General features: G+C 46.5%; 1 protein-coding gene across 1 annotated transcript; it reads left to right on the plus strand.

Moving 5' to 3' along the window:
* The first annotated feature begins 263 nt into the window (after positions 1 to 263).
* LOC118974616 (myosin-3) lies at positions 264 to 22,024 on the plus strand. The gene is made up of 41 exons (XM_037028107.1): positions 264 to 281; positions 1,008 to 1,066; positions 1,870 to 2,080; positions 3,805 to 3,948; positions 4,361 to 4,517; positions 4,995 to 5,022; positions 5,313 to 5,421; positions 6,023 to 6,115; positions 6,878 to 6,941; positions 7,022 to 7,120; positions 7,961 to 8,064; positions 8,151 to 8,289; positions 8,704 to 8,822; positions 8,908 to 9,057; positions 9,785 to 9,955; positions 10,052 to 10,358; positions 10,475 to 10,545; positions 11,124 to 11,211; positions 11,293 to 11,410; positions 12,024 to 12,147; positions 12,258 to 12,394; positions 12,482 to 12,737; positions 12,923 to 13,165; positions 13,254 to 13,430; positions 13,540 to 13,685; positions 13,767 to 13,857; positions 14,267 to 14,656; positions 14,760 to 14,886; positions 15,963 to 16,081; positions 16,249 to 16,445; positions 16,803 to 16,986; positions 17,635 to 17,800; positions 18,083 to 18,207; positions 18,730 to 19,038; positions 19,156 to 19,359; positions 19,438 to 19,563; positions 20,445 to 20,615; positions 20,708 to 20,812; positions 20,966 to 21,061; positions 21,169 to 21,306; positions 21,877 to 22,024. The coding sequence occupies exons 3-41, from the start codon at positions 1,877 to 1,879 to the stop codon at positions 21,901 to 21,903; spliced, it is 5,823 nt and encodes a 1,940-aa protein (XP_036884002.1). The 5' UTR covers positions 264 to 281; positions 1,008 to 1,066; positions 1,870 to 1,876; the 3' UTR covers positions 21,904 to 22,024.
* The last annotated feature ends 2,187 nt before the right edge of the window (positions 22,025 to 24,211 follow it).

Consider the following 24,211-nt stretch of genomic DNA (forward strand, 5'->3'; position numbering starts at 1 on the left):
GCCCCGTGTTCAGAAGAAGGCACCCCAAACTCCCAGTGCTCTAGAGTTGGAAAAGTGGCCATGATCCTGCTCATTTCTTTATAAATACCTTTCCCCTGGCAACAACCCCCCCTTCAAAAAAAAAAAAAAAAAAAAAAACGTGAGGAAGGAGCCACTTCTCAGTCTGTGGTGTCCGTCATTCTCTTTCCAAATATAGAAAAGGAATGAGCCATGGGGGTTAGTGGGGCCTATAAAAGCCCAGGCCAGCTGCAGCCCCTTTGTAGCTGCTCTTGTGGGCGGAGGTAAGTCATAGCCCCTCCTGCATCGCTGGCGCTTTACCTCGCTGGGGCCAAGTGCTATGCGCCAGGGCCCTTCCTAGCTTCACTAAGGATAGGTAGAGGTGGATCCACATCTCTCCAGACCCAAATGCCCACCCATACTTTGCCTCCAGCGCCCACTGAAGCAAAGATCTTTCAGGCCCTTTTCTCCTCCCCACTCTCCTCATGGGTGGATCCCCCCGGACACTCCGTGGACCTTGGCCTGTCCCCCATGACCACGTTCCCCCTTTGCCTCTTTGAGCAGAGCAGGGCACCCTGGGATTCTGTGCCTTTCTCTGTCCTCACCTTTCCCACCTGGGCTGTGTGCCTGTCACGTGTCCCACTCTTTCAAGATCATCACACGGTCTGGGCGTCAGTTAGCTGATCTTAGAGATTTCTCCCTGACCCAGGCCTGGAACCACAAGCTTTTAAAACAGAGATTCTGTTTTTATTGCCCAATTCTGAGTGGGAGGCATTGCAGACTGAAGGACATTACATGGTGAGCTGGTAGAAGCCAGGTTTGTGGGCTTTTACTACATTAATGTCTCACCTGTGAGTCATGTCCCACTTGCTCCTCCAGTTTGTCTCTGGGGTAAGGCTCTTTTTAAGTTATTAGTCCTTTCTCCTTATTTAATTAATTTATCAAGAGGCAAATTGAAGCTGAACCAGACCTGCCGGGACCCAAGTTTTCTTTTTGTGTACTTATTGCAGGTCTGATTTTCCACAGCTGCTGTGGCCTTCTGCTCTCCTCCCGTGAGTGTGTCTCTCAGGTGAGAATTCTGGCCATGTCCCAGGGCTAGTGGGAATCTCTAGGTGATCTCAGGTTACCGGTTCCTCTCACCTCCCCAAGGCCTGGAGGGCACGAAGTCTAAGAGAGCTCAGGCAAGGACCAGGGGGCTGGAGAGGAACAGAGGAGGCAGCACCTCGGGAGACTTTCCAGTAAGATGCTGGGGTCCAGTGTGGCTTCTAGTTTCAGCCACGAAGGAAGCATGGCCGTTTTCCTTCTATGAGGAGGTAGCCACCTGGATTCAAAAATGGTTCAAAAATTCCTTAGCTACTTGCCATTGAGCAGAATCTCTTTGAGAATGACCTTTATTCTTGAATTGTTTATCTATTGGGTTTAGAGAGAGAGCAAGGTGGGAGAGAAAGAGGGAAACACTGATTCGTCATTTCGCTTATGATGCATTTATTTGTTAATTCTCATGTGGCGTGTCTGGGGATTGAACCTGCAACCTTTGTGTATCGAGACGACACTCTAACCAACTGAGCTACCCAGCCAGGGCGAATGGCCTTTATTTTTTATACTATTTATTTTTAAAGCTTCCCTCGGCAAAGCCTGGATTTTAAAGAGTGTGAGGTTCTGAGAGAGCTGCACTCACTTCTAGGCCCTTCACCAATCTGAGCCTCAGATGATGGAGGGCATGGGCCACAACCTTTGCACAGAACAGCCACCCGGTAGACTTGAACTTACCTGATTTTCCCAGCTCTTAAGGCTTATGGGTGGAGCTGCTAGGATGAGGGCCAGAGGAGGGGTGGGGGAGGGCTGGGCTCACCCACTGGGTTTACCTTCTAGCTGCACCATGAGTAGCGACACTGAAATGGAAGTGTTCGGCATAGCTGCTCCTTTCCTCCGGAAGTCGGAAAAGGAGAGGATCGAGGCTCAGAACCAGCCCTTTGACGCCAAAACCTACTGTTTTGTGGTTGACTCAAAGGAAGAATATGCCAAGGGGAGAATTAAGAGCACCCAGGACGGGAAGGTCACGGTGGACACGGAAGACAACCGCGTAAGCCTTGTCCACGCCCCCGTCTCTGCAGGCCTGCTGCCTGCTCCCACAGTGGCCTAGTCCCTGTGTGCCCCCGCCCCAGCCCTGGACCTGGTCCCAGCCCCATGTGGCTTTGGCACTGGAAGGTGTCTCCCAGTGTCGCTCTTTAGCTTCCTTGGAGAAAGCAGAGCAAATGTTGACCTCGAACTGCTGGATGGGAGAAAGCCTGATTGTGTCTGATCGAGGCAGTTCCTGTTCAGGTGCATTGTCTCTGTTCCTGAGTCAGAGGTATCCGGCTTGTGCGTCCCCAGGGAGTGCAGTTGGGAGTCCAGTGCTCTCCTTTGGTAGCTTAGGTTTCCCCCTAATCCTTCTAGCAGTGCCTGTCTAACTGTGGAAGTAAGGAGAGCAGTGAGGGACCCTTGTTGAAGACAAGCTCTTTGCGAAATGGCAGCTTCCCCTTGTCCTGAAGGCCATGGGCAATGTGCCCAGCATGGCCAGGGTCACTGTGGGACTGCTAGGAGCAATTCTGGACTTCTCTATTTTCTGAAATTCAGACCAGAAGAATCTGGAAAGTTCCAGGAAAGTTAAAAATAAAGGCAGGAAAAAGAAGATGTGAGAGAGAAAAGTAAAAGAAATGACACCCAGCTTTCCCGGGTGGCCATGCCCAAGCTGGGCATGGTGTGAAAAGGCCTTGAACACTCACTGCCCTCCAGGGCTAGTGAGCACTGGCCCTTCCAGAGTGGGGCTCTCTGTATATTTAGGTAATGGAGCTAAGATTGGGCTTACAAAGCAGCAGGGAAGATGGAAACTAGACATAAAGAAGGACAGTCTGAGACAGTTTCCACTATTTCCAAGGAGGGCTGGTTACATGGTGTTTTAAGTGAATCTCTGCCTGAAGGCAGGAAAAGGGAGGTTTCCCACGGCCTTGTCCAGAGATGGGACAGGACTATGCTTCATCTTCAAAGGAAGTCTCAGCAAGAAAGGAAGTAAGGGCAGGTCCAGGGTGAAGAGGGCGGCCCACACCCCCCGTGCCTGACTGAGGGAGCCTCAGGGCACAGGGCGAGAGGCTTTTCCTCCCCATGGAAGGACAAACACACTATCTGTGCTGGGAACCACTGCTTTGCCTCATGGGGCCTTTACCTGTGTGTAACACTCTGACCCCAGAGAGGTGGGGAGGGGTTGAGGTGGGGCTAGGTTCTCTTTCACAAGCATGGGTGGGAGGGTGGTGAAAGGGCAAGATTCGGGGTAGGGGGCTGGACAGCTGCTTTCAGAGAGCTCTGAATACAGGTAATTGTGGGTGCCAGTCTGCTGCTCCAGTGCCACCTCCTCCTTTCTCTTCCATCCCTGTCTCAGGGACCCCAGTGCACTCGTAGTTCTCTGAGTAGATTGGAACAGGCCCATCTGCTGTTGAGCAGGGTCTGGGGCCACCTAGTGTTCCCGAGTGGGAAAGTTCTTCCTGCACCTGTCCAGCACCATCCCCTGCATCCTTCTGCAGAGGTGCTGGGTCCTCATTTTTGTCATCCTTCCCTGCCCTGAGACCCATCACAGAGGAAGAAACTAAAGCCTTGCATGATAGAAACACATCACATTGTCACCGCCACTGCCAGCTGCCCTCAATCTTGTCTCCCTCACGTTTTCTCTCCGCTTGCTTCTCGGCTCACAGGCCTCTTCCTGGGCAACAGGTGTCTGCAGTGGGCAAACCTCACAGAGAACCTTTGGTAAGCACTGCACTGCTTCCCTTTCAGACCCTGGTGGTTAAACCAGAGGATGTGTATGCGATGAACCCACCCAAGTTCGACCGGATCGAGGACATGGCCATGCTGACGCACCTGAACGAGCCAGCCGTGCTGTACAACCTCAAGGACCGCTACACCTCCTGGATGATCTATGTCTGTGCCCACGCGGGCAGCGCTTTCCTGGCGCGTTGGCTGGGCTGGGGGTGCAGATGCTTGTGTGGATGAAAGATTAGTGTTTGACTAAGCTAAGAAGAGAAATGGGAAAAGGGGGGGAGGGAAAGACAGAATGCGAGAGATGAATGGGACAGGAAGAAGGTGAGCTGGAAGAAGAGGGGCTGGCAGCAGGAAGAGCAAGCAGGTTGCAGAAAAGACTTGGGTCTCAGCATTGTCACTCACCAGCTGTATATGGCCTCCTAACCCCAGCCTCACTTGCCTCACCTATAAGTAAAAATTATATCTCCCCTCCTTTAGTAGTATACTGTAAAGGAAAGTGGTAAATAAGAAAGACATAAGGTGTTATGGATTCATACATATACACACATATGTGTTTTCTACTCTTTCACAGACTTACTCGGGTCTCTTCTGTGTCACCGTCAACCCCTACAAGTGGCTGCCGGTGTACAACCCCGAGGTGGTGGATGGCTACCGAGGCAAAAAGCGCCAGGAGGCCCCGCCCCACATCTTCTCCATCTCGGACAACGCCTATCAGTTCATGCTGACTGGTAGGTTTCCGAGGAGGAGGCCTGGAGTGGTGGGGCAGGCACTGCACAGGACTCGGAGAAGTGCCCCATGGTCCTGAGCCTGCCTGTCAGGCCTGTGACCTCCATGCAAAGGAGAGGGGGCAAAGATGCTCAGAGAAGCAGAAAGAGGCCAGATCCGCAAACCCCTTGCAAGCCCTCTTGAAGAGTTTGCATTTAATGCAAATGTTGGTTAAACCCTATGAGAGTAACATTTCTATGGGCCAAAAACAGTGCTGACAATTTCATGTGATTCAACCTAATACAGTCAGAAGCCAGTGGCCAGGTTTAATCAGGGTCTCAACCTCTCTGGATCTCAGTCTCAAGCTCCCATCTAGGACTAACAAACTATCAGAGGGGAGAGGGATTGTGCATTGAACTGGGACTGCCCGAGAAGTGGGGTAAAACTGGGAAGCTCTTTTTATATTGCCATCAACTCTATTTTATTTTTGTCTTTGGCAGATCGTGAAAACCAGTCCATTCTGATCACGTAAGTTTCCAAGGCCTAAAGCAGTTTCATAGGAGAAAAGGTAGATTGGGGCATGGGCAAGGAGATACATGGAAGGTCCCAGAAAACTGGAAGTGCCCATCCTTGGTCAGCTCAGCTGTGGAGTCCCCCTTGGGCCCTGCCTCTCTGTGTGGTCTCTCACACTCGTTCAGTAGATGTGTGTTTGACGTGGCTTAGAGTATGTCCAGGTCTCTGTGTGACATCTTGGAGACACCAGTTACACTAATAGAATTTGTTTCTTTCCCTCTCTCTCTTTTCATCTCTCCAAATAGCGGAGAATCCGGGGCAGGAAAGACGGTGAACACCAAGAGGGTCATCCAGTACTTTGCAACAATTGCAGCTACTGGAGATCTTGCCAAGAAAAAGGACTCCAAAATGAAGGTATGGAGTTGAGGAAGATTCACTGTGCTCTCATGTCCATCCTTTAACTCTGGATGAGGGAGCGGAGGGAAGCCACAAATTATCCCCTTCTTTAAGGAAAGGACAGCAGGCCAGGATTGAAAATCCGGAAGGACAACCAGTGATCTTAGATGACCCTGTATAGAGGACAAGATCCTACCTTTTTTTGCAGGTGGGGGGTGGGGGTTGAAAATAAGCCTCCAAGAAAGGTCAGTTCAGGAGAATCAGAGAGCTGCTTCTTTTATTGGAGAGTCACATCCACCCACTTGAGAAAACTGTAGCCTGTAGTTACCTTTCTAAACAAAAAAATTGCAACATTTAGAAGTGAATCAGACAACCTAACTGACTGGACAATCAAGGAACAGAAATTGTAAAAGAATGTTAAGTCAAGACACTAGACTATAGCCAAATAAAACAAAAAGGCAAAAGTGTGTTTGAACGAGACTTGCTGTTGGTCTGGTTCATCCTCAGGCTGCAGAGTCAGGGAGGGAGGGACTGGCTTTGCTGTGACCACCAGGCAGAGCTGGGAAGCATTGCTTACTGTCTTTCTGTTGCTTCTTCTTCCCTTGATCTCACGTACTAGGGGACTCTCGAAGACCAAATCATCAGTGCCAACCCGTTGCTGGAGGCTTTCGGGAACGCCAAGACCGTGAGGAACGACAACTCCTCTCGCTTCGTGAGTCTGAGTTCAGTTACGCTGGGATTTCCTCTGTGGCCTACAATATGAGCAAGGTCTCTGTCCTTAGAGAGGTTACAGTCCAGGGGGCATAGGCAGTGGAAGCATGAAACAAACCAAGAAGATAGTTTCAGATAACAAAACATCCACATGAAGTTCAATAAACAGGGCCAGTGCTAGAGTAATTGAGGCCAGGGTCTCCTTTAGACAGTGTGGGCAGGGAAGGCCTCTAGGTAGAAGTGGGGGCTGTGACCCGGAGCTCTGCAGGATGGGGAAGGACAAAGGGCAAAGCAAGCGCACAGCCTCTGAAGAAGGAGAAGGCCTGGTCTAGTCAGGGGACCTAAAGAGGATCTGAGTGGGTGTGGAGAGGTGGGTGGGGGGTGCACCCATGAGGTGAAGGAAGAGGCAGAAAGAGACCTGTCATGCAGACATCTGCAGATCATGAGAAGGAGTTTGGATTTCACTTAGGGAGCTGCTGAAGAATTCTTTTGGCAGGGAAATGATATGGTTTGATATTTGACTTGAAAAAAAAATCAGTCTCTGACTCTGTTGACTGCTTGGGGTGGGGTGGTTTGGAGGCAGAGTGGAGTAGAGGGGTGGAGAAAAGGAAGGTATATCAAACTGGTAAGAGAAGAAGGGAGAAAAGAGGAGGGCCTATTTAATTTCAAATTATAGGGAAATAAATCTTCTGTTCACATGACCCAGGAGTCTAGCAGGAATAGTTGGAGCCATGGTAAATGCTGGTTTTCCTTTCCCTCCAAGGGCAAGTTCATCCGAATCCATTTCGGTACCACGGGGAAGCTGGCCTCTGCAGATATTGAAACTTGTAAGTAGATAATCGAGATCAGATGATGTCTCAGGCCAGTGGGAGCAATTTGGAAAACAGTCCTGTGTTTGTGTTCACAGATCTGCTGGAAAAATCTAGAGTCACCTTCCAGCTGAAGGCTGAGAGAAGTTACCACATCTTCTACCAGATTCTTTCAAACAAGAAGCCTGAACTCATAGGTGAGCAAGACCCCAGTGGGGTTGGTCTTTTCCGTATTTCTGCTCTGACATCGCTGGACCAAGTAGGGCATAGGGGCCTCCACAGACAACAAAGTTTGTTTTTGAAATGCGATGTAGCTCTATTGACAGGGACATGCCAATTTGGGAAGAAAAAAAAAACCCAAACAAACGAATACAACTGATGAGATTAAACCATTACTGAATTATCATTGGTTTATGAAAACCTTCTGAACGACTAAGCATTTAATTGTCCTTTAGCGCCGCCTTGTGTCTGACACAGAAACCAACCCTTCACTAAAGCTGAGACCAGTCCAAAATCAGAATACTCCAGCCTGTGGATAGTCAGCCTGCACTTTGTTCTGCACCTAACATGGGCCTTATGCATACCATCTTCCCTGCCCTTTGAGTGTTTGCTCAACCTTCTGGTCCCAAGCCTGGAAATAGGCTGCAGCTTTTTAAACTGTGCTTCCCTCAGTGGGAACATGGGCTCCTACCTGTTCCCAACACTAAGCCACTCCTACTACTGACCAACACTAAGCCAGTTTTCCCTTTTAACTTCTCCAAACCTATATCAATAAGCACCATTTGCATGCAAGGCAAGAGAATCTGAATACTGCATTCTCTTTGGGGTTCTTAGTCTACAATGCATGGGCACAGTCTTTTCTGGACATTTTCTATTCAGTCATAGCTTGAGTATCATGAGGCTGTTTAAAAGAGATTTCTAACTCTCAATTCAATCTGGGCTCCAGCAGCAAAAGTTTCAAACCAGAATACGGGAGCTCAAATCTATGGGGTGGGTGTTTTCTTTGCATCTATGTGACCTCCTCTCACTGCTTTCAGAGCTGCTGCTTATTACAACCAACCCTTACGACTACCCCTTCATCAGCCAGGGTGAAATCCTGGTTGCCAGCATCGACGACGCCGAGGAGCTGCTGGCTACGGATGTCAGTAGTAGGACAGAAAGAAGGGGGGGTGCCCGTCCTTGGTCATTGGACGGGAGCTCATTGACATGCTGTTCTTTCAATGCCAGAGTGCCATTGACATTCTGGGCTTCACTCCAGAAGAGAAATCTGGACTCTACAAGTTGACGGGAGCCGTGATGCACTATGGGAACATGAAGTTCAAGCAGAAGCAGCGAGAGGAGCAGGCAGAGCCAGATGGCACTGAAGGTACAAAATCACCACAACAGGGTATAAGCCAAGGTTGGGTGGGTATGTTCCACTGAGGTTATTTGGTGCCTCTTTTGAGAGTGATTCATCTTCCTTCTACCTGGGGAAGTGAACTCTCCAGGGCTCAGATACCTATAGGCACTGTTGCACCTGAGTTTGCTGAATCACTGGAATGGCCCTCTTTCAGACACAATGAGAAATGATCAGGGCTTTCTGGAACCCAATCTTGCCTTTTCATAAAATCTGTCCTATTCTCTGAGTGACTTAGCTTCCATTGACCACATATAAACAGTTTATAGATATGAGACAGACTTCGCCCAGCTTTGCAACACCTGGATGATTTTTAAAGTTTTTTCTTTTACTTTGTCAAGCATCAGTAGTTTCCCCTTGTAATCATCTTCCTTTTCTTGCTAGTGGCTGACAAGACGGCTTATCTGATGGGCCTGAACTCTTCGGACCTCCTGAAAGCTCTGTGCTTCCCCAGGGTGAAAGTTGGGAATGAGTATGTTACCAAAGGTCAAACTGTGGATCAGGTAAGCAACTACTTCCAGGCTGGGAAGGGACATAGGTGCACGATGGCCACTGTCTTCGGACTCATCTGCTGATCTTTCCCAATAGGTCCACCATGCCGTGAATGCCCTTTCCAAATCTGTTTACGAAAAGTTGTTCTTGTGGATGGTCACTCGCATTAACCAGCAACTGGACACGAAGCTACCAAGACAACACTTCATTGGAGTTTTAGACATTGCAGGCTTCGAGATCTTTGAGGTTCGTGTGTTTATACCCATGTTTTCATGTGGCATTGCAAAAGGGGACTGGTTTTCACAATTTTCTAGGGAAGATGTCAAGGTGGCCAGCATGTTAAAATGTCATATTTTGTGGGAAACCTAGATGAAGGGTGGATCAGGTGGAAGAGAATGTGGGCAGGATTTGTATTATTTTAAGAGGGGGAGTACTTCAGCCAAGTGCCATTTTAAAAGGATATACTTCAATGAATAAAAAATGTAATTACTGACTTAGAGAGACCAGGCATGTGGAGAATTTGATAATAAGCCAATTATGCAATATTGTACATAAATGTCCTATTGGTTCTGGGTTAAAATCACATAGCTATTCATCAAAGTGTGTATTTGGTGTCTACCAGATAGAAGACATGCAGGTAAATAAAAAATGAGCTTGTAGTCTATAGAGGAAGACAAGAAGTTTGTAAGGCAAATTGAAGAGTAACTACAAAATAAGGCAGCCTGTGCTCAGTGCACAGGAGAGACCCAGACCAGGGGATCTCGGGAGCAAGAAAAGCATCTTCCTTCCCCCTGGAAGTATGGAGAAGACTGCAAAGGAGAGATGCGCTCTAAGCCAGGTGCTGGAGAACATGACTGTATCTGAAAGCATAAATGAGCTAACTATAGAGTTTGAGTAATGAGGAGAAAGTGGATGAGTCTTTGATTTTGAAAGAAGTCCAACTTTTCACACGAACATTATATTTTGTTGTTAGTATAACAGCCTGGAACAGCTGTGCATCAACTTCACCAACGAGAAACTGCAACAGTTTTTCAACCACCACATGTTCGTGCTGGAGCAGGAGGAGTACAAGAAGGAAGGCATCGAGTGGACCTTCATCGACTTTGGGATGGACCTGGCTGCCTGCATTGAGCTCATCGAGAAGGTACCCTATCCTATCGGCTCGGTGACCTCTCCTTACATACTCTGGTGTTCACCCCACAGCTCTTATTTATCTCAAGTGCATTTTACCTAAATCTAGCCCATGGGCATCTTCTCCATCCTGGAAGAGGAGTGCATGTTCCCCAAGGCCACCGACACCTCCTTCAAGAACAAGCTGTATGACCAGCACCTGGGCAAGTCCAGCAACTTCCAGAAGCCCAAGGTTGTCAAAGGCAGGGCCGAGGCCCACTTCTCGCTGATCCACTATGCAGGCACTGTGGACTATAGCGTCTCGGGCTGGCTGGAGAAGAACAAGGACCCCCTCAATGAGACGGTTGTTGGGCTGTACCAGAAGTCCTCCAACAGGCTCCTGGCACACCTCTATGCCACCTTTGCCACCACGGATGGTAACTAACTCCCCAAAGTGCCCTATAGTTGTGCCTCCTCCTATCAGCTCAGTCCACAGGACTGAAAAACCTCCACTGATCTCCTAACGAGCATGGGACAATGTTGTTTCTTTCAGCTGATGGTGGAAAGAAGAAAGTTGCCAAGAAGAAGGGTTCTTCCTTCCAAACTGTCTCTGCTCTTTTCAGGGTAAGAAACATGCAAGTATTTTTGCCATAGCTGGTTTAAGTCATTGCACAATGAGCAATGTAGAGATTCTAAACTTGTTTATGCAAGAACAGTAATGTGGTCTTAACCGGATTACTGTCACTTGGTGAAGCTGGGCACTGGTTTGGTGACACTTAAGTGAGGTCCACCAGACGGAGGAGCAGGACTCAGGCATCACTTTGTACTGTAACTAGCTGCATCAGCTGGCCTGGAGGTGAGACCCCTGCACGAACTTTCTGACCTGTCTGAAGGACTCAGGCAGGGCACCTCATTCATCCAGTGGGGCTGGATATATCTCTTGAGTTAATTTCAGATCAGAGGGCCTTTTCTATTTTGTCTCTGGCTCACTGTAACACAAAGGACTATTATATAGGTTCATTTATTTATTTTTTGCCCACACCTCTAGCCATAGGATTATTAAAAGAATGAGTTAATAATTTTATTATTCCTAAGAATTCATGGTAAGTGTAAAACATACTATATCTTACTTTTCATTACAGTGTATCTCTATGTTTATAAAAGCTAACAGTAGGCTATCAAATTTAATCTTTTTCTTTTAGGAAAACCTGAACAAGCTAATGTCAAATTTAAGAACTACTCACCCTCACTTTGTGCGCTGTATAATTCCCAACGAAACCAAAACCCCAGGTAAGATGCCAGCTGCTCTCTGGGTGGCGGTCCATTTGTAGGGGATTGTGGGTGGAGCTGAGGTTTTGGGCTTCTGCTCAGGAGCCATGGAGCACAGCCTCGTGCTGCACCAGCTGCGCTGCAATGGGGTCCTGGAGGGCATCCGCATCTGCCGCAAGGGCTTCCCAAATCGGATTCTCTACGGGGACTTCAAACAAAGGTGCGTCATGAAAAGTTCTATGTAATTTATTTTTTTGTTTTAAATTTCTATTTTTCTTGTTCAATTACAGTTGTCCCATTTTCCTCCTATTACTCTCCCCTGCCCTACCTACCCCCACCTCCCACGTTCGACCCTCCCTCTCACTGTTGTCTTTGTCCGTGGGTCATTTATACCTGTTCCTAGATGACGATGACGTTTCCCCTTCTTTCCCCTATTCCCTCCCTCCTCCCTCCCCTCTGGTCACTGTCAGTTTTTTCTTCATTTCCATGTCTCTGGTTTATATGATTCTTGATAAGAGGTGCAAGTACTAGAATTTAAGAGTGAAAAATACTGATAAAAAGACCCATTTCAACAGAATAGTTATGGACTTTGATGTAAAAATAACCTACCACTTGGCCACAGTATACATACTGCACATGGCAGAGAAGACCTGGACTAAGGATCCAGAGGCCTAGATTCTCAGCTATTATCCAGCAATGTGATTATGAGCAAGTTTCTTCCCCTCTCTGGACCTTGGCTTCTTGCCTGTGGGAAGAGACACCTGAACTAGACAGTTTCCAAGGTTTGTGTTCGTGCCAACAGCCTCTGATTGTTTCTGTGTTCACACGGGCAGATACCGAGTGCTGAATGCCAGTGCGATCCCTGAGGGACAGTTCATCGATAGTAAGAAAGCCTGTGAGAAGCTGCTGGCATCCATTGATATTGACCACACTCAGTACAAATTTGGGCACACCAAGGTAATGCATCAGTTCTGACAGATGCTGGCCTCTGGGCCCTCTTAGACTTCTCCGGAACACTTACTCACATCATCCGCCTGCCCTCCCTGCCTTTCCCCCACCCCCGCAAGGTGTTCTTCAAAGCTGGCTTGTTGGGAACGCTGGAAGAAATGCGTGATGACCGCCTGGCCAAACTGATCACTCGGACACAAGCTGTGTGCAGAGGGTTTCTCATGCGTGTGGAATTCCAGAAGATGGTGCAGAGAAGGTTGAACAGGGTCTTTATTTAAATGTGTGCTTTTTTTTTGAGGAAGTGGAGGATCTCTCTTAGAAATAACCAATATTTTGTTTTTAGGGAGTCCATCTTCTGCATTCAGTACAATATTCGCTCATTCATGAACGTCAAGCACTGGCCCTGGATGAAACTGTTCTTCAAGATCAAGCCCCTTCTCAAGAGTGCAGAGACTGAGAAGGAGATGGCCACCATGAAGGAAGAGTTTCAGAAAACCAAAGATGAACTGGCCAAGTCAGAGGCAAAAAGGAAGGAATTGGAGGAAAAATTGGTGACTCTTGTGCAAGAGAAGAATGACCTGCAGCTCCAAGTACAAGCTGTATGTGTTTAGAAACCTTTGTTTTCACTTTCCTTCTAGATTTTGTTACTTAAGAAAACTAGAATTTTGGTGGGACTTTTGCTTTTTAGTTTAGATGCTTCATAAAGAACTTCATATATAACAAACTGCTGGACTGTCACAAACCTTATCTCATTAAAGGAAATCATGATTCTTTTGTTTTAAAGGAGAGTGAAAATTTGTTGGATGCTGAGGAAAGATGTGATCAACTGATCAAAGCCAAGTTCCAGCTGGAAGCCAAAATCAAGGAGGTGAGTGAGAGAGCTGAGGATGAAGAAGAGATCAATGCTGAGCTGACGGCCAAGAAGCGGAAACTAGAGGATGAATGTTCAGAACTGAAGAAAGACATCGATGACCTTGAGCTGACACTGGCCAAGGTTGAAAAAGAAAAGCATGCCACAGAAAACAAGGTACTCTCTTTGTGGACCTTTCCAGCTTGATGTTGTCATTGCAAACCAAATTGTATTGCTTTTACAATTGCTTATGACTTCTTCTTAGGTTAAAAACCTTACTGAGGAGCTCGCTGGGTTGGATGAAACCATTGCAAAGTTAACCAGGGAAAAGAAGGCCCTCCAAGAGGCCCATCAGCAGGCCCTGGATGATCTCCAAGCTGAAGAAGACAAAGTTAATTCTTTGAGTAAAATCAAAAGCAAATTGGAACAGCAAGTCGATGATGTAAGTAAATGCTGTTATTGGCAGTCCTAGGACTTCTGGGTTGGAAGAGCCTCCCCAAATCTTCTAGTGTAAAGCATTTGTTCTCAAAAGGAAACCATGCCTTTTGTAGCTGGAAAGCTCCCTAGAACAAGAAAAGAAGCTCCGTGTAGACCTGGAAAGGAACAAAAGGAAGCTCGAGGGAGACTTGAAGCTTGCCCATGAGTCCATATTAGATCTGGAGAATGATAAGCAACAGCTGGATGAAAGGCTCAAGAAGTATGCTCTAAGACCACTGATTTCAATTTTGCAATTTACTGGGTATTTTTTTCTTTACACATTCTACATTTTCCTTCACAGGAAAGACTTTGAATATAGTCAACTGCAGAGCAAAGTGGAAGATGAACAGACTCTGGGCCTCCAGTTTCAGAAGAAAATCAAAGAGCTACAGGTAGGAGGTGTTTTGGATTTTTCTTTTATGTGTGGGTTCCTCACCATGGGCTGGGTTCTCTGTGCTATCAGCCAATGGGAGCCAGTGGGCAGCACCAAGGGTCTGCCTCCTGGGTGGTTTCCTTTCTGCTAGGCTGACAAAGCACTGTGAATAATTTTTTCATGTGATTTAAAATAAAATGTATAACTGAGTTATTTTGAGTCAACCTTTCCTTGAATGGACAACATCCTGGGTTGATCACTGCAGGGTAATGACCACGTTGGTGCAGGAAAAACGTCATCACAAAGGAGATTAGCAATACTCATATTTCTCTGGGAGGAGTCCCAGGATTGGCTTGTTCAATAGGAATGGAAACTAGCCTGTTCTTGACATTCAGAGTGAGTCACTCTGGGGATAATTGGCTCCACAGGCTCGAATTGAGGAGCTGGAAGAAGAGATTGAGGCAGAGAGGGCAACTCGCGCAAAGACAGAAAAACAGCGCAGCGACTATGCCCGGGAACTGGAGGAGCTGAGCGAGCGGCTGGAGGAGGCTGGAGGCGTTACCTCCACCCAGATAGAGCTGAACAAAAAGCGGGAGACCGAGTTCCTGAAACTGCGCAGAGACCTGGAGGAGGCCACCCTGCAGCATGAAGCCACGGTGGCCGCCCTGAGGAAGAAGCACGGGGACAGTGTGGCTGAACTTGGGGAGCAGATAGACAACCTGCAGAGGGTCAAACAGAAGCTGGAGAAGGAGAAAAGCGAGTTCAAGTTGGAGATCGACGATCTCTCTAGCAATGTGGAGAGTGTGTCAAAATCCAAGGTATCGGGGCAGAATGGGGCCCAACACTTGGAATTCAAGAGACCTTTTGGGTCATTCAGATCTCAGCACTGATTTAATTTTCTCTTCTTTGTCAAACCTTTAGTCAAATCTGGAAAAAATATGTCGAACTCTGGAGGATCAGTTAAGTGAGGCCAGGGGCAAGAATGAGGAGATTCAGAGGACCCTGAGTGAACTGACAACACAGAAGTCTCGTCTTCAGACTGAGTCTGGTGAGAGATGGAACATGGGAGGAGCAACACCTCATGCAGCCCTAAGAGGGACAATTGGTCAAAACTAAAGAGCACTATTTATTTGGGGGAGAATTTCTACTAAAGCACCTTTTCCAGGAGAGAAACCATTAGAATATCTCAGAAAAAGAGCCTTTCAAAATATCCTGAAGGAGGTAGACACTGAGAATTTAGTAACAAGAAGACAGAAAGAAGGAGACTAGAAAGAGAAGGGCCTCAAAATGTTACCTGGCTCTAACTCTTTCCGAATTAATGTCACCTTGCCTCAAAAGAGTCTGAAAGGCATGACCCATTCTCAAAACCAATCTCCATGGCCCTTCTCCTTGCTGTGCATATTGCTAGATTGTCTGCAGTCCAGACAATAAATAAAGGAACATGGCCAATTTGTATAGTCCCTTGGTGTGTATAATCAGAATATTGGGGACCTTTATTTTATTTGGGGCTTCCACCTAGAAATGTGGTTTCACCCAGTGCTGGTTCTGCAACCCATCATCATCACTGGTGCATCCATCCTTTGCTAGCAGCCACAACCAAGACAATGAAGACAAGAAGTTTGGTTGCCATTCAGAAATAATCTTGGTATTAGAAAGAGTCCTAAAGCCTCTCACCCCCACCTTTTTTCCTCTTACCTCCATATAAGCATGTAAACCTGAACTCACTGTATTCACCCAAGGGTTCATGTTCAGATTATTAGAGATACCAAGTTCTTGGGAAAGCACGATTTCTCTTGATGATGAATCAACAAACAGCCAGAAACACCAGCCACCAGAAGGTCTGGGGGAGTTTTTAGGTGTTCCTGATCATGTTCACACTTACAACTGTCCTCATGGGTTTTATCGACAAAAGCCACTGCACATTTCTAGTTGTTTATGGCAGTACTTGTATGGCTGTGCTTTCACTTTGTTTCTGGAGGACTCACTCCTTCACCTTTAAGAAAGGACCACACCTCATAATTTATTCTCTCCCCCGATCTTAGCACAGAATCTTACACACAGTAGGAGTTTGGTAAATGAATAAATTCATGGATGAATTAATAAAACGTTTCTTTCTGGACACAGGTGAACTGAGTCGTCAGCTGGAGGAAAAGGAAAGTATAGTATCCCAACTTTCCAGGGGCAAGCAAGCATTCACCCAGCAAATAGAGGAGCTCAAGAGGCAGTTGGAGGAAGAGAGCAAGGTGCGTCCCCTAAGGGAGTGCTTCTGTGATCTGATTTTCAAGTACCGCCGGCAGGACAGGGCAACTTCATTCATTAGGTGATGGTAGGAGAGTACTTGGATTGCACCATGCACGTGGCATTAAAATAGTAATCCCCTGGGGACTGCCCCCTTTCTTGATGTTTTCAGGCCAAGAATGCCCTGGCCCATGCCCTGCAGTCCTCCCGCCATGACTGTGACCTGCTGCGGGAACAGTACGAGGAGGAGCAGGAAGCCAAGGCCGAGCTGCAGAGGGCGCTGTCCAAGGCCAACAGTGAGGTTGCCCAGTGGAGGACCAAGTACGAGACGGATGCCATCCAGCGCACAGAGGAGCTGGAGGAGGCCAAGTGAGTGACTCTATTTACCTTAAGTGATCATATGATAAAGAGCATTGATGTGAGAACTACTTGGGAATAAACTTGTTTTGTGACTAGATGTCTTCCCATCTCATGTTTTTTAATGCAGTGCTGTGCCATTGGAGGGACCTGATCTTAGCACATTTACTTAAGATAGACAACTTTGATCTTAATTAGAGACAAGGCAGGTTGTTGATCACTGATTTTTAGCAGCCAGAAAATTCTCCTGGGCTTAGGAAAACAAATGGGCATTTGAATCATAAGATTAGTGATTTCAACATGATGAATAGTGATGTTCAAGAGGATTGAAACTTAAATAGCATCTGCTTCTCTTTCATATTCTCCAAGGAAAAAACTTGCTCAGCGCCTTCAGGATTCCGAGGAACAGGTGGAAGCTGTGAATGCGAAATGTGCCTCCTTAGAGAAGACCAAGCAGAGGCTGCAAGGGGAGGTCGAGGATCTGATGGTTGATGTGGAGAGAGCCAATTCCATGGCTGCAGCTCTAGACAAGAAGCAGAGGAACTTTGACAAGGTGTGGGGCTGGCTTCATGCTGGCTGACTGCTGTGTTGTAGGGAATACCTTGTAGTCATGGAAGGAGGGGATTCGGTCCCTGTCCTGCCCCACACCAGCACTGTGAACTTGGCAAGTCCTTGGGCTCCACTGACCTGTGGTCTCCTCATCTGTGAAATGAAATGGGAATGGGATGGGGGTGCAAGTTTCTTTCAAATATTGTCAGTGGAGACAAGCCCATTTCTACAATGTTATTCATCCCCAAATATCTTTCCTCCCCTACGCTGCTGGTCTGTCTGGATGGCTGAATGTGTATGAATATAACTTGACTCCCCTAGAGAAGCTTTCTGGAAGCCCCCCTTTTGGTAGGGCATATAGGTTTACTTGAACCAAAGTTTTAATGAAATATTTTAAAATACAGGGTCATTTTTATATTAGGAAAGGGAGAGTTATTTCCAGCTAAATCCTTGCTTTTTGGAGACAACTGTTACTGATCAATCATGGATCTTGAGTAAATTTACAGACCAAAATTCTGGTTAGTCTATTAATCAAGAACAAGGACCTAGGCAAAGGACAAACTCTGAGGATTTCCCTTAATGGTTCTATTTGGTTAGAAGCTTGGAAAAAGAGTGCTAATAAGTGGTGGTAACCTCTCTTGTGGTATTCCAGGTGCTAGCTGAATGGAAAACCAAGTGTGAGGAGAGCCAGGCAGAGTTGGAGGCGTCTCTGAAGGAGTCCCGCTCCTTGAGCACTGAACTCTTCAAATTGAAAAATGCCTATGAAGAAGCCTTAGACCAGCTTGAAACTGTGAAACGAGAAAATAAGAACTTGGAGCGTAAGCAGTTTTAAAGCATCTGACATCCCCTTCCCAGTATGAGAGGGTGTGACTTCAGGCTCAAATTCCCCCCACCCATGTGCATTAATGCATGCACAGAGAGTGTTCATCATCTGAAGGGTTATTATATTTTTCAGTATTTCTCTATATAGTATCTTATCTGTAGGAAACAGCACTCTTACAGTGATAACAAACTAGTTAAAAAGGACTCAGTTGATGTCTAGGATGCCTGGAAACCTGTGCCCAGGTGTTCAAATGCAGCTTTAACTTTCTTTTTTGCAGAGGAGATAGCAGATCTCACAGAACAAATTGCTGAAAATGGTAAAACCATCCATGAACTGGAGAAATCAAGAAAGCAGATCGAGCTGGAAAAATCTGATGTCCAGCTGGCTCTTGAGGAAGCAGAGGTGAGCAGGATGCGAGGGAGGCGGTGGCAGCAGGAGCAGAGGCAGTCCTGTTGCAGCTCCAGCCCAGGAGGCAAGCTGGCCCCACTCTGTCTTCATTTTTGCCTCTTTAAAAAGCACAGTCCCAAAGCCTGTTCTCTTCCTATCAAACAGTGTAACTGTGAGGTTGAATGAGATGATACTGTGATTTGTCTCAAATTTATTGGAAAAAATCAATATACTACAATAGGTCTAAAAACAAGATTTTATAAAATCTTAGATGAATTAAAAATATCCATACAGTGTTTTACACTCCTAAGAAACATGATCATTTAAATGTTACTATTTCTTGATAGTATAATCTAAACAAATAGCAATGAAACATTTTTCTGCACTGAAGATAAATTAGGAATTTGCTTTTTAAAGATGGTTCTGAATTGCAGAGTTAGAGTTATGAATATTCTATTGATGCTTTATTACCCTGTAGGGCAGTGTAGCAGGCTCTTTACCATCACTGATGCTAGTTCTGTTTTTTGTTCTTTAAAGGCTGCCCTTGAACATGAAGAAGCCAAGATCCTTCGAATCCAGCTGGAATTGACACAAATGAAATCAGAAATTGATAGAAAGATTGCTGAGAAAGATGAAGAGACTGAGCAGCTGAAGAGAAACTACCAGAGAACAGTAGAGACAATGCAGAGTGCCCTGGACGCTGAGGTGCGGAGCAGGAACGAGGCCATCAGGATTAAGAAGAAGATGGAGGGGGATCTAAATGAAATTGAGATCCAGCTGAGCCACGCCAACCGCCAGGCTGCAGAGACCCTGAAGCACCTCAGGAGTGTCCAGGGCCAGCTGAAGGTTTGAGATAACTCCCTGGTGGGAAACCTCTTCCAGCCTCAAGCACTCAAAGTCATCAACAAGGCTTATGGTCCTAAAGCCTGAATTTCAACTAGACTTCCTTTTTCTTCTGGCCAGGATACCCAGCTACACCTGGATGACGCTCTCCGGGGCCAGGAGGACCTGAAGGAGCAGCTGGCCATTGTGGAGCGCAGAGCGAACCTGCTGCAGGCCGAGGTGGAGGAGCTGCGTGCATCTCTGGAGCAGACGGAGAGGGCTCGGAAGCTGGCCGAACAGGAGCTGCTGGACTCCAACGAGAGAGTGCAGCTGCTGCACACCCAGGTGGGGAACCAGGAGGCCGGGAGGAAGGGTTTCAGCCTCAGACTGCCTGGTCAACAACACCTGTGCCTCTCCCCCTAGAACACTAGCCTCATCCACACCAAGAAGAAGCTGGAGACAGACCTCATGCAGCTGCAGAGTGAAGTGGAAGATGCCAGCAGGGACTCCAGGAACGCTGAAGAGAAAGCCAAGAAGGCCATCACTGATGTATGACATTTCCTTCCTGCTCCTGTGCAACTGCCTACACTGTGTGTCATTAAAGCCCCCTGCCCTTTCCCAACCCTGACACAGTTCCCGCTGGCTAGGTTGGGGGCCTCCCGCAGGGCACACATGGTATGCGCTGCTGCCCACCTCCCTTGAAGTCAGCGTTGGCCTCTCGTGAACATTTAAAAGGTGGCTATGAGAAATAAGGGAGCATAGGAAAAACAGACCAGGACAGTTTATATTCTGTTTTATGCCCATGGGAAGCTGTGTTCTTTTTTTCCTTCAACATATGGTTTATTCCAAACTATCAGATGTCAGTATCCCACCAAAATTCACCTCACATGAAGCCAGCTTTGCTCCCAGGAGCACCTTTCTGGATCTCAGACGTCCCCTCCAGTGGCTATGGTACCCACAGCGCCATCAGCTGCCTGATAGAAAACATTACCTTGCAACAAGTTTGCTGTCCTGCCGGTTCACGCTCACTCTCTAGAGGCCTTTCCTTAATCTCTCTATCTCCAAACCTGTGGTGCTAGGTACCAAATCAGTCTTCTCTAGGTCTCAAGTTCCTTTGAAGAAATATATTGGTGATCATGGTGATAACAAAAAAAATAATAATTTCCTTAGATAGGCTGAGTTCCAAGGAGTCCAGTTTAAGGAAAGAAAGAAACCATTTCTCATCAAGTCTTTGAAAGTTTCCTTTTTTAGGTTCTTTTCCATGCCCTGTGTAGCACATTTCACATTCCCTTGTGGAAAGGTGGGCTCACTCATCTCACCTACTATCCTTTTTCTGTAGCAGGGCCTCTGGTTCTCCTTTTAACCTGGTTTCAACAGCTCCAAGCACTTGATCCTTGCCTGCATCTTAGTGGGTATGATTTGCTTTTCAGGCAGCCATGATGGCTGAGGAGCTGAAGAAGGAGCAGGACACCAGCGCCCACCTGGAGCGGATGAAGAAGAACCTGGAGCAGACGGTGAAGGACCTGCAGCACCGTCTGGATGAGGCTGAGCAACTGGCCCTGAAGGGCGGGAAGAAGCAGATCCAGAAACTGGAGACTCGGGTACTTGCAGGAAGGACTTCAACATAAACAGACTCTCTGGCTTCTCCTGTTGGTGTTCCAGCTCCAGACTAACTTCCCAACTGTGTCCTCAGATCCGAGAGCTGGAGTTTGAGCTTGAAGGGGAGCAGAAGAAGAACACCGAGTCTGTCAAGGGCCTGAGGAAGTATGAGCGGCGGGTCAAGGAGCTAACTTACCAGGTAAGTGGAAAGAAAGCCGGAGATGTTTTGTTTCCTCTGTAAAGTGTGAACACCACCTTGGGGTCTCTCTTCAGACAACAGGATGACACACTTCAGCACCAGAAAATTAGCCAGACCTCACAGAACTCTACATTCCCATGTTCTAATTTTTAGAGTGAAGAGGACAGGAAAAATGTGCTGAGATTACAGGATCTGGTGGATAAACTTCAAGTGAAAGTCAAGTCCTACAAGAGGCAGGCTGAGGAGGCTGTGAGTCAGACATGTTGATGATTAGAACAGCAGCCTGGTCTGTCTTTCATGGTGAGCTCTAAGGAAGGAGCATGCTGATCTCACCTGCCTGGGCTCTTTGGTTTTAGGATGAACAAGCCAATGCTCATCTCACCAAGTTCCGAAAAGCTCAGCATGAGCTCGAGGAGGCCGAAGAACGTGCTGACATTGCTGAATCTCAAGTCAATAAGCTTCGTGCTAAGACCCGAGACTTCACCTCCAGCAGGGTAGGTGCTTTCTGTTGGAGCTTGATGGTGAGCAGCAGATGTGGGCTGGACTTGCAGCTGCCTGGATGACCTGGGGAGAACCCAGGGTGATGTAGACGTTTTTGAACTGGAAGGGGCCTTAGAGAACCCTCAGCTGTAGAACTGGTTGATCCTCTGCTCAGGCAGGGAAGGGATTTGCTTAAGGTCACTTAGTTGAGCATAGCCCTGCTAGAACCCAGGCCTGTAAGTCATAATAAAAGACAAACACTGTTCTGGAAAGGCATGAACAGTTCCCACTGAGGTCTGTCAAGTGCCCTCTGCTGGTACTGTTTTCAGTCACTCTGCATGTAAATAGGTACCTGTGGGTAGGAAGCCCCAGCGTATGGGGATAGTTCTCTCCGAGTGTCAGTTTTTCATGCTATGGGTGAGTTCCTCCATGTATGCAATTGTATATTCTCCTGAGGTCCAAAAAATACCCCATGTCCTACTGAAACGTAAAAGCAAGCAGTTCCCTGATGCTTTCCAGGAGAGGGAGTGGGAGGAAATATGTCTCTGTCATATGACATAACTAAATGCCCACTGTCTTTGCAGATGGTGGTCCATGAGAGTGAAGAGTGAGTGATCCTCTTCTGGGACAGGACAGAAAATAGCAAAATGTGTATTTTCATGGTTCCTGATCATTTTACTTAATCTCCACCTGACTGCTTTTCACATGCAATAAACTTTGTTTTGAATTTGAGACTGTTTCATTGTTTCCTCCTTTCTGTGAGGAAATGGTTCATTGTTTGGAGATTTTAAGGCCTAATGTTGAAATCTCGGTAAGCAGATGGCTTGATAAATTTCACGGGTGTGTGTATGTGGGAATAGGGAAAGATCACTCTTGATTTAAATTCGAGATGAGATCATAAAGAAGAAAATACTCCTAGGTTAACCACTGCTGTGGCAGTGGGAGGAGGAGGAGTTTGTTGAGAGTAATCTCAGTATGGTATGAGGGGAACGCAAGGTGAAGAGTTTACCCCACCCCCAATTCTATGAGGACCTCTGAAATGTCTGTTGGGCAAACAAGCACTATGCCAACTCTTAGAAATACACAAATGAAGAACATAAATGAATAATCTGCCACTGAGTCCTTGGCTCAGTCTACACTATTTCAAATCCACACAATAGAAAATCTTACACCTTCCCCAGGGTAAACCTGTCTTCTCCTTAAAGACAAAACATGACAGAAAGTCAGAATAACCCTCTGGCTGACCTGCTACCTGAACTAGCATCTACTAACCTGGAATCACTTATTTATTGTCATAATTAAACTTATCAGAAATAGTTGTGAGTTCCCTTATCTTATTTTAAAAGATTAAGAGACAACCAGGTTGACTCCATGAGAATTAAAGATCCAGGGGAGTTTTCCTCAGCAAGCTAAGCTCAGCACTAAGCTCAGTACTTGCTGGATTTGTCATTTATAGAAAGGGAGCCACTACTGACATTAGATTTGGCCTATCAGTGATTTCAGATAATTCTGTCTCAACAATCACATTTTTTAACTTGTTTTCAATACTTCATGCCAACACTGTGACTAAAACGTGGCATCTCCTTCTGAGGTAGCTGTCCCTAAGAGAAAATCAGAGATATGAGAACAAGTCTGACCCAGGCCTGGCGCTGAAAGCAAGTTCCTCTCAGAACTTCCTGGCATGCCTTGTGTGGAAAGTGGGTGGTAGGAAAAGCAAGTGGATTTTCTTGTTACAGAGGTACTCAGATTGATAAAGAAGAAGTGAAAGACTGGAACATCACTATTTTTATGTGAATCATGAATAACATGATTTATGACTCCTATCACAAAAATATAGAGACCCAGACACTACATGTCTCATGACAGGAGTGCATACCACTGCCCAGGGAAAATTTGTGCCCTTCAATCTGAGTTGAGTCTGATCAAGCCTCTAAATGTGACCACCAACTTATAGGAAATTCAAGGTATGCAAGATACAACCAATAAACTCTGGGATGTCAGGAACTCAACTAAACAAACCATCTAGTTTTTTCAACAAATAAATTTCAAGGAAAAGATATAAAAGAAATAGAAGGGGGGAACCATAGGTTATAGATCCAAATGGATTTAATGGAACTATCCACCAATTGCCCTGTGTGGACCTTGTTAACATACACACACTCATATACTCACACACTCATTCCCTAATTGGTGAAATTTGAAAATTACTGAATATTTCACAATGATACGGGATTGATTCATTTTCAAGATGTAATGTGATACTGTGGTTATCCCTTAAAAATACATCTCAAAAACACAGATAAGAAAGGAAGAGAGAAAGGACAGTAGGAAGAAGGAGGGGCCATCTTTGAAGTGAACTTGTATTACAGAATTTCAGACATGAAGAATTGATAAAAGAGGCCTTGATGCATTGTATGCAAAACTGGGCCACAAACTTGAAAACCTCTGAGGCTGTAAGACCTGATGTGTCCACTCACTGGCAAAGCCTGATGTTTTACACAAAGGAGAAGGGGGCAGTTGGGTTCTGGAAGCTACCCATGACCTGCTCCATCAGGCTCTGATTTTGTGAAGGACACAAGTGGAAAAATTCACTTTCTGAGTCAGTATTATAACCAACTTTTCCAGTGTTCATTTATTCCATGAAACAAAGGATGCCCGTGACTGTAGAAAATATAGGCCCTGACTTTGAGGAGAGAAAAATGAAAAGAGGGGAGGAAATGAGAGGAAAGGTTCAGTAAATAGTGGCTGAGATCACCCCCCTCTCTATTTCAAATAAGGACCTGCTGTGCTGCCCATGCGGCAGAGGGAAGCTGTGTCCGGCAAGAAGGGGGGATGATCTCAGCCACTGTTTACTGGACTCTTACCAAGGGCTCTCCTCTCAGCACACGCTGCCCCACGTCATCGGTGTAACAACTCGGT

The sequence above is a fragment of the Sturnira hondurensis genome, unplaced genomic scaffold (genome assembly GCF_014824575.4).
Source record: "Sturnira hondurensis isolate 20B ecotype Veracruz unplaced genomic scaffold, ASM1482457v3 Scaffold0019835, whole genome shotgun sequence".
NCBI classification, from domain to species: Eukaryota; Metazoa; Chordata; class Mammalia; order Chiroptera; family Phyllostomidae; genus Sturnira; species Sturnira hondurensis.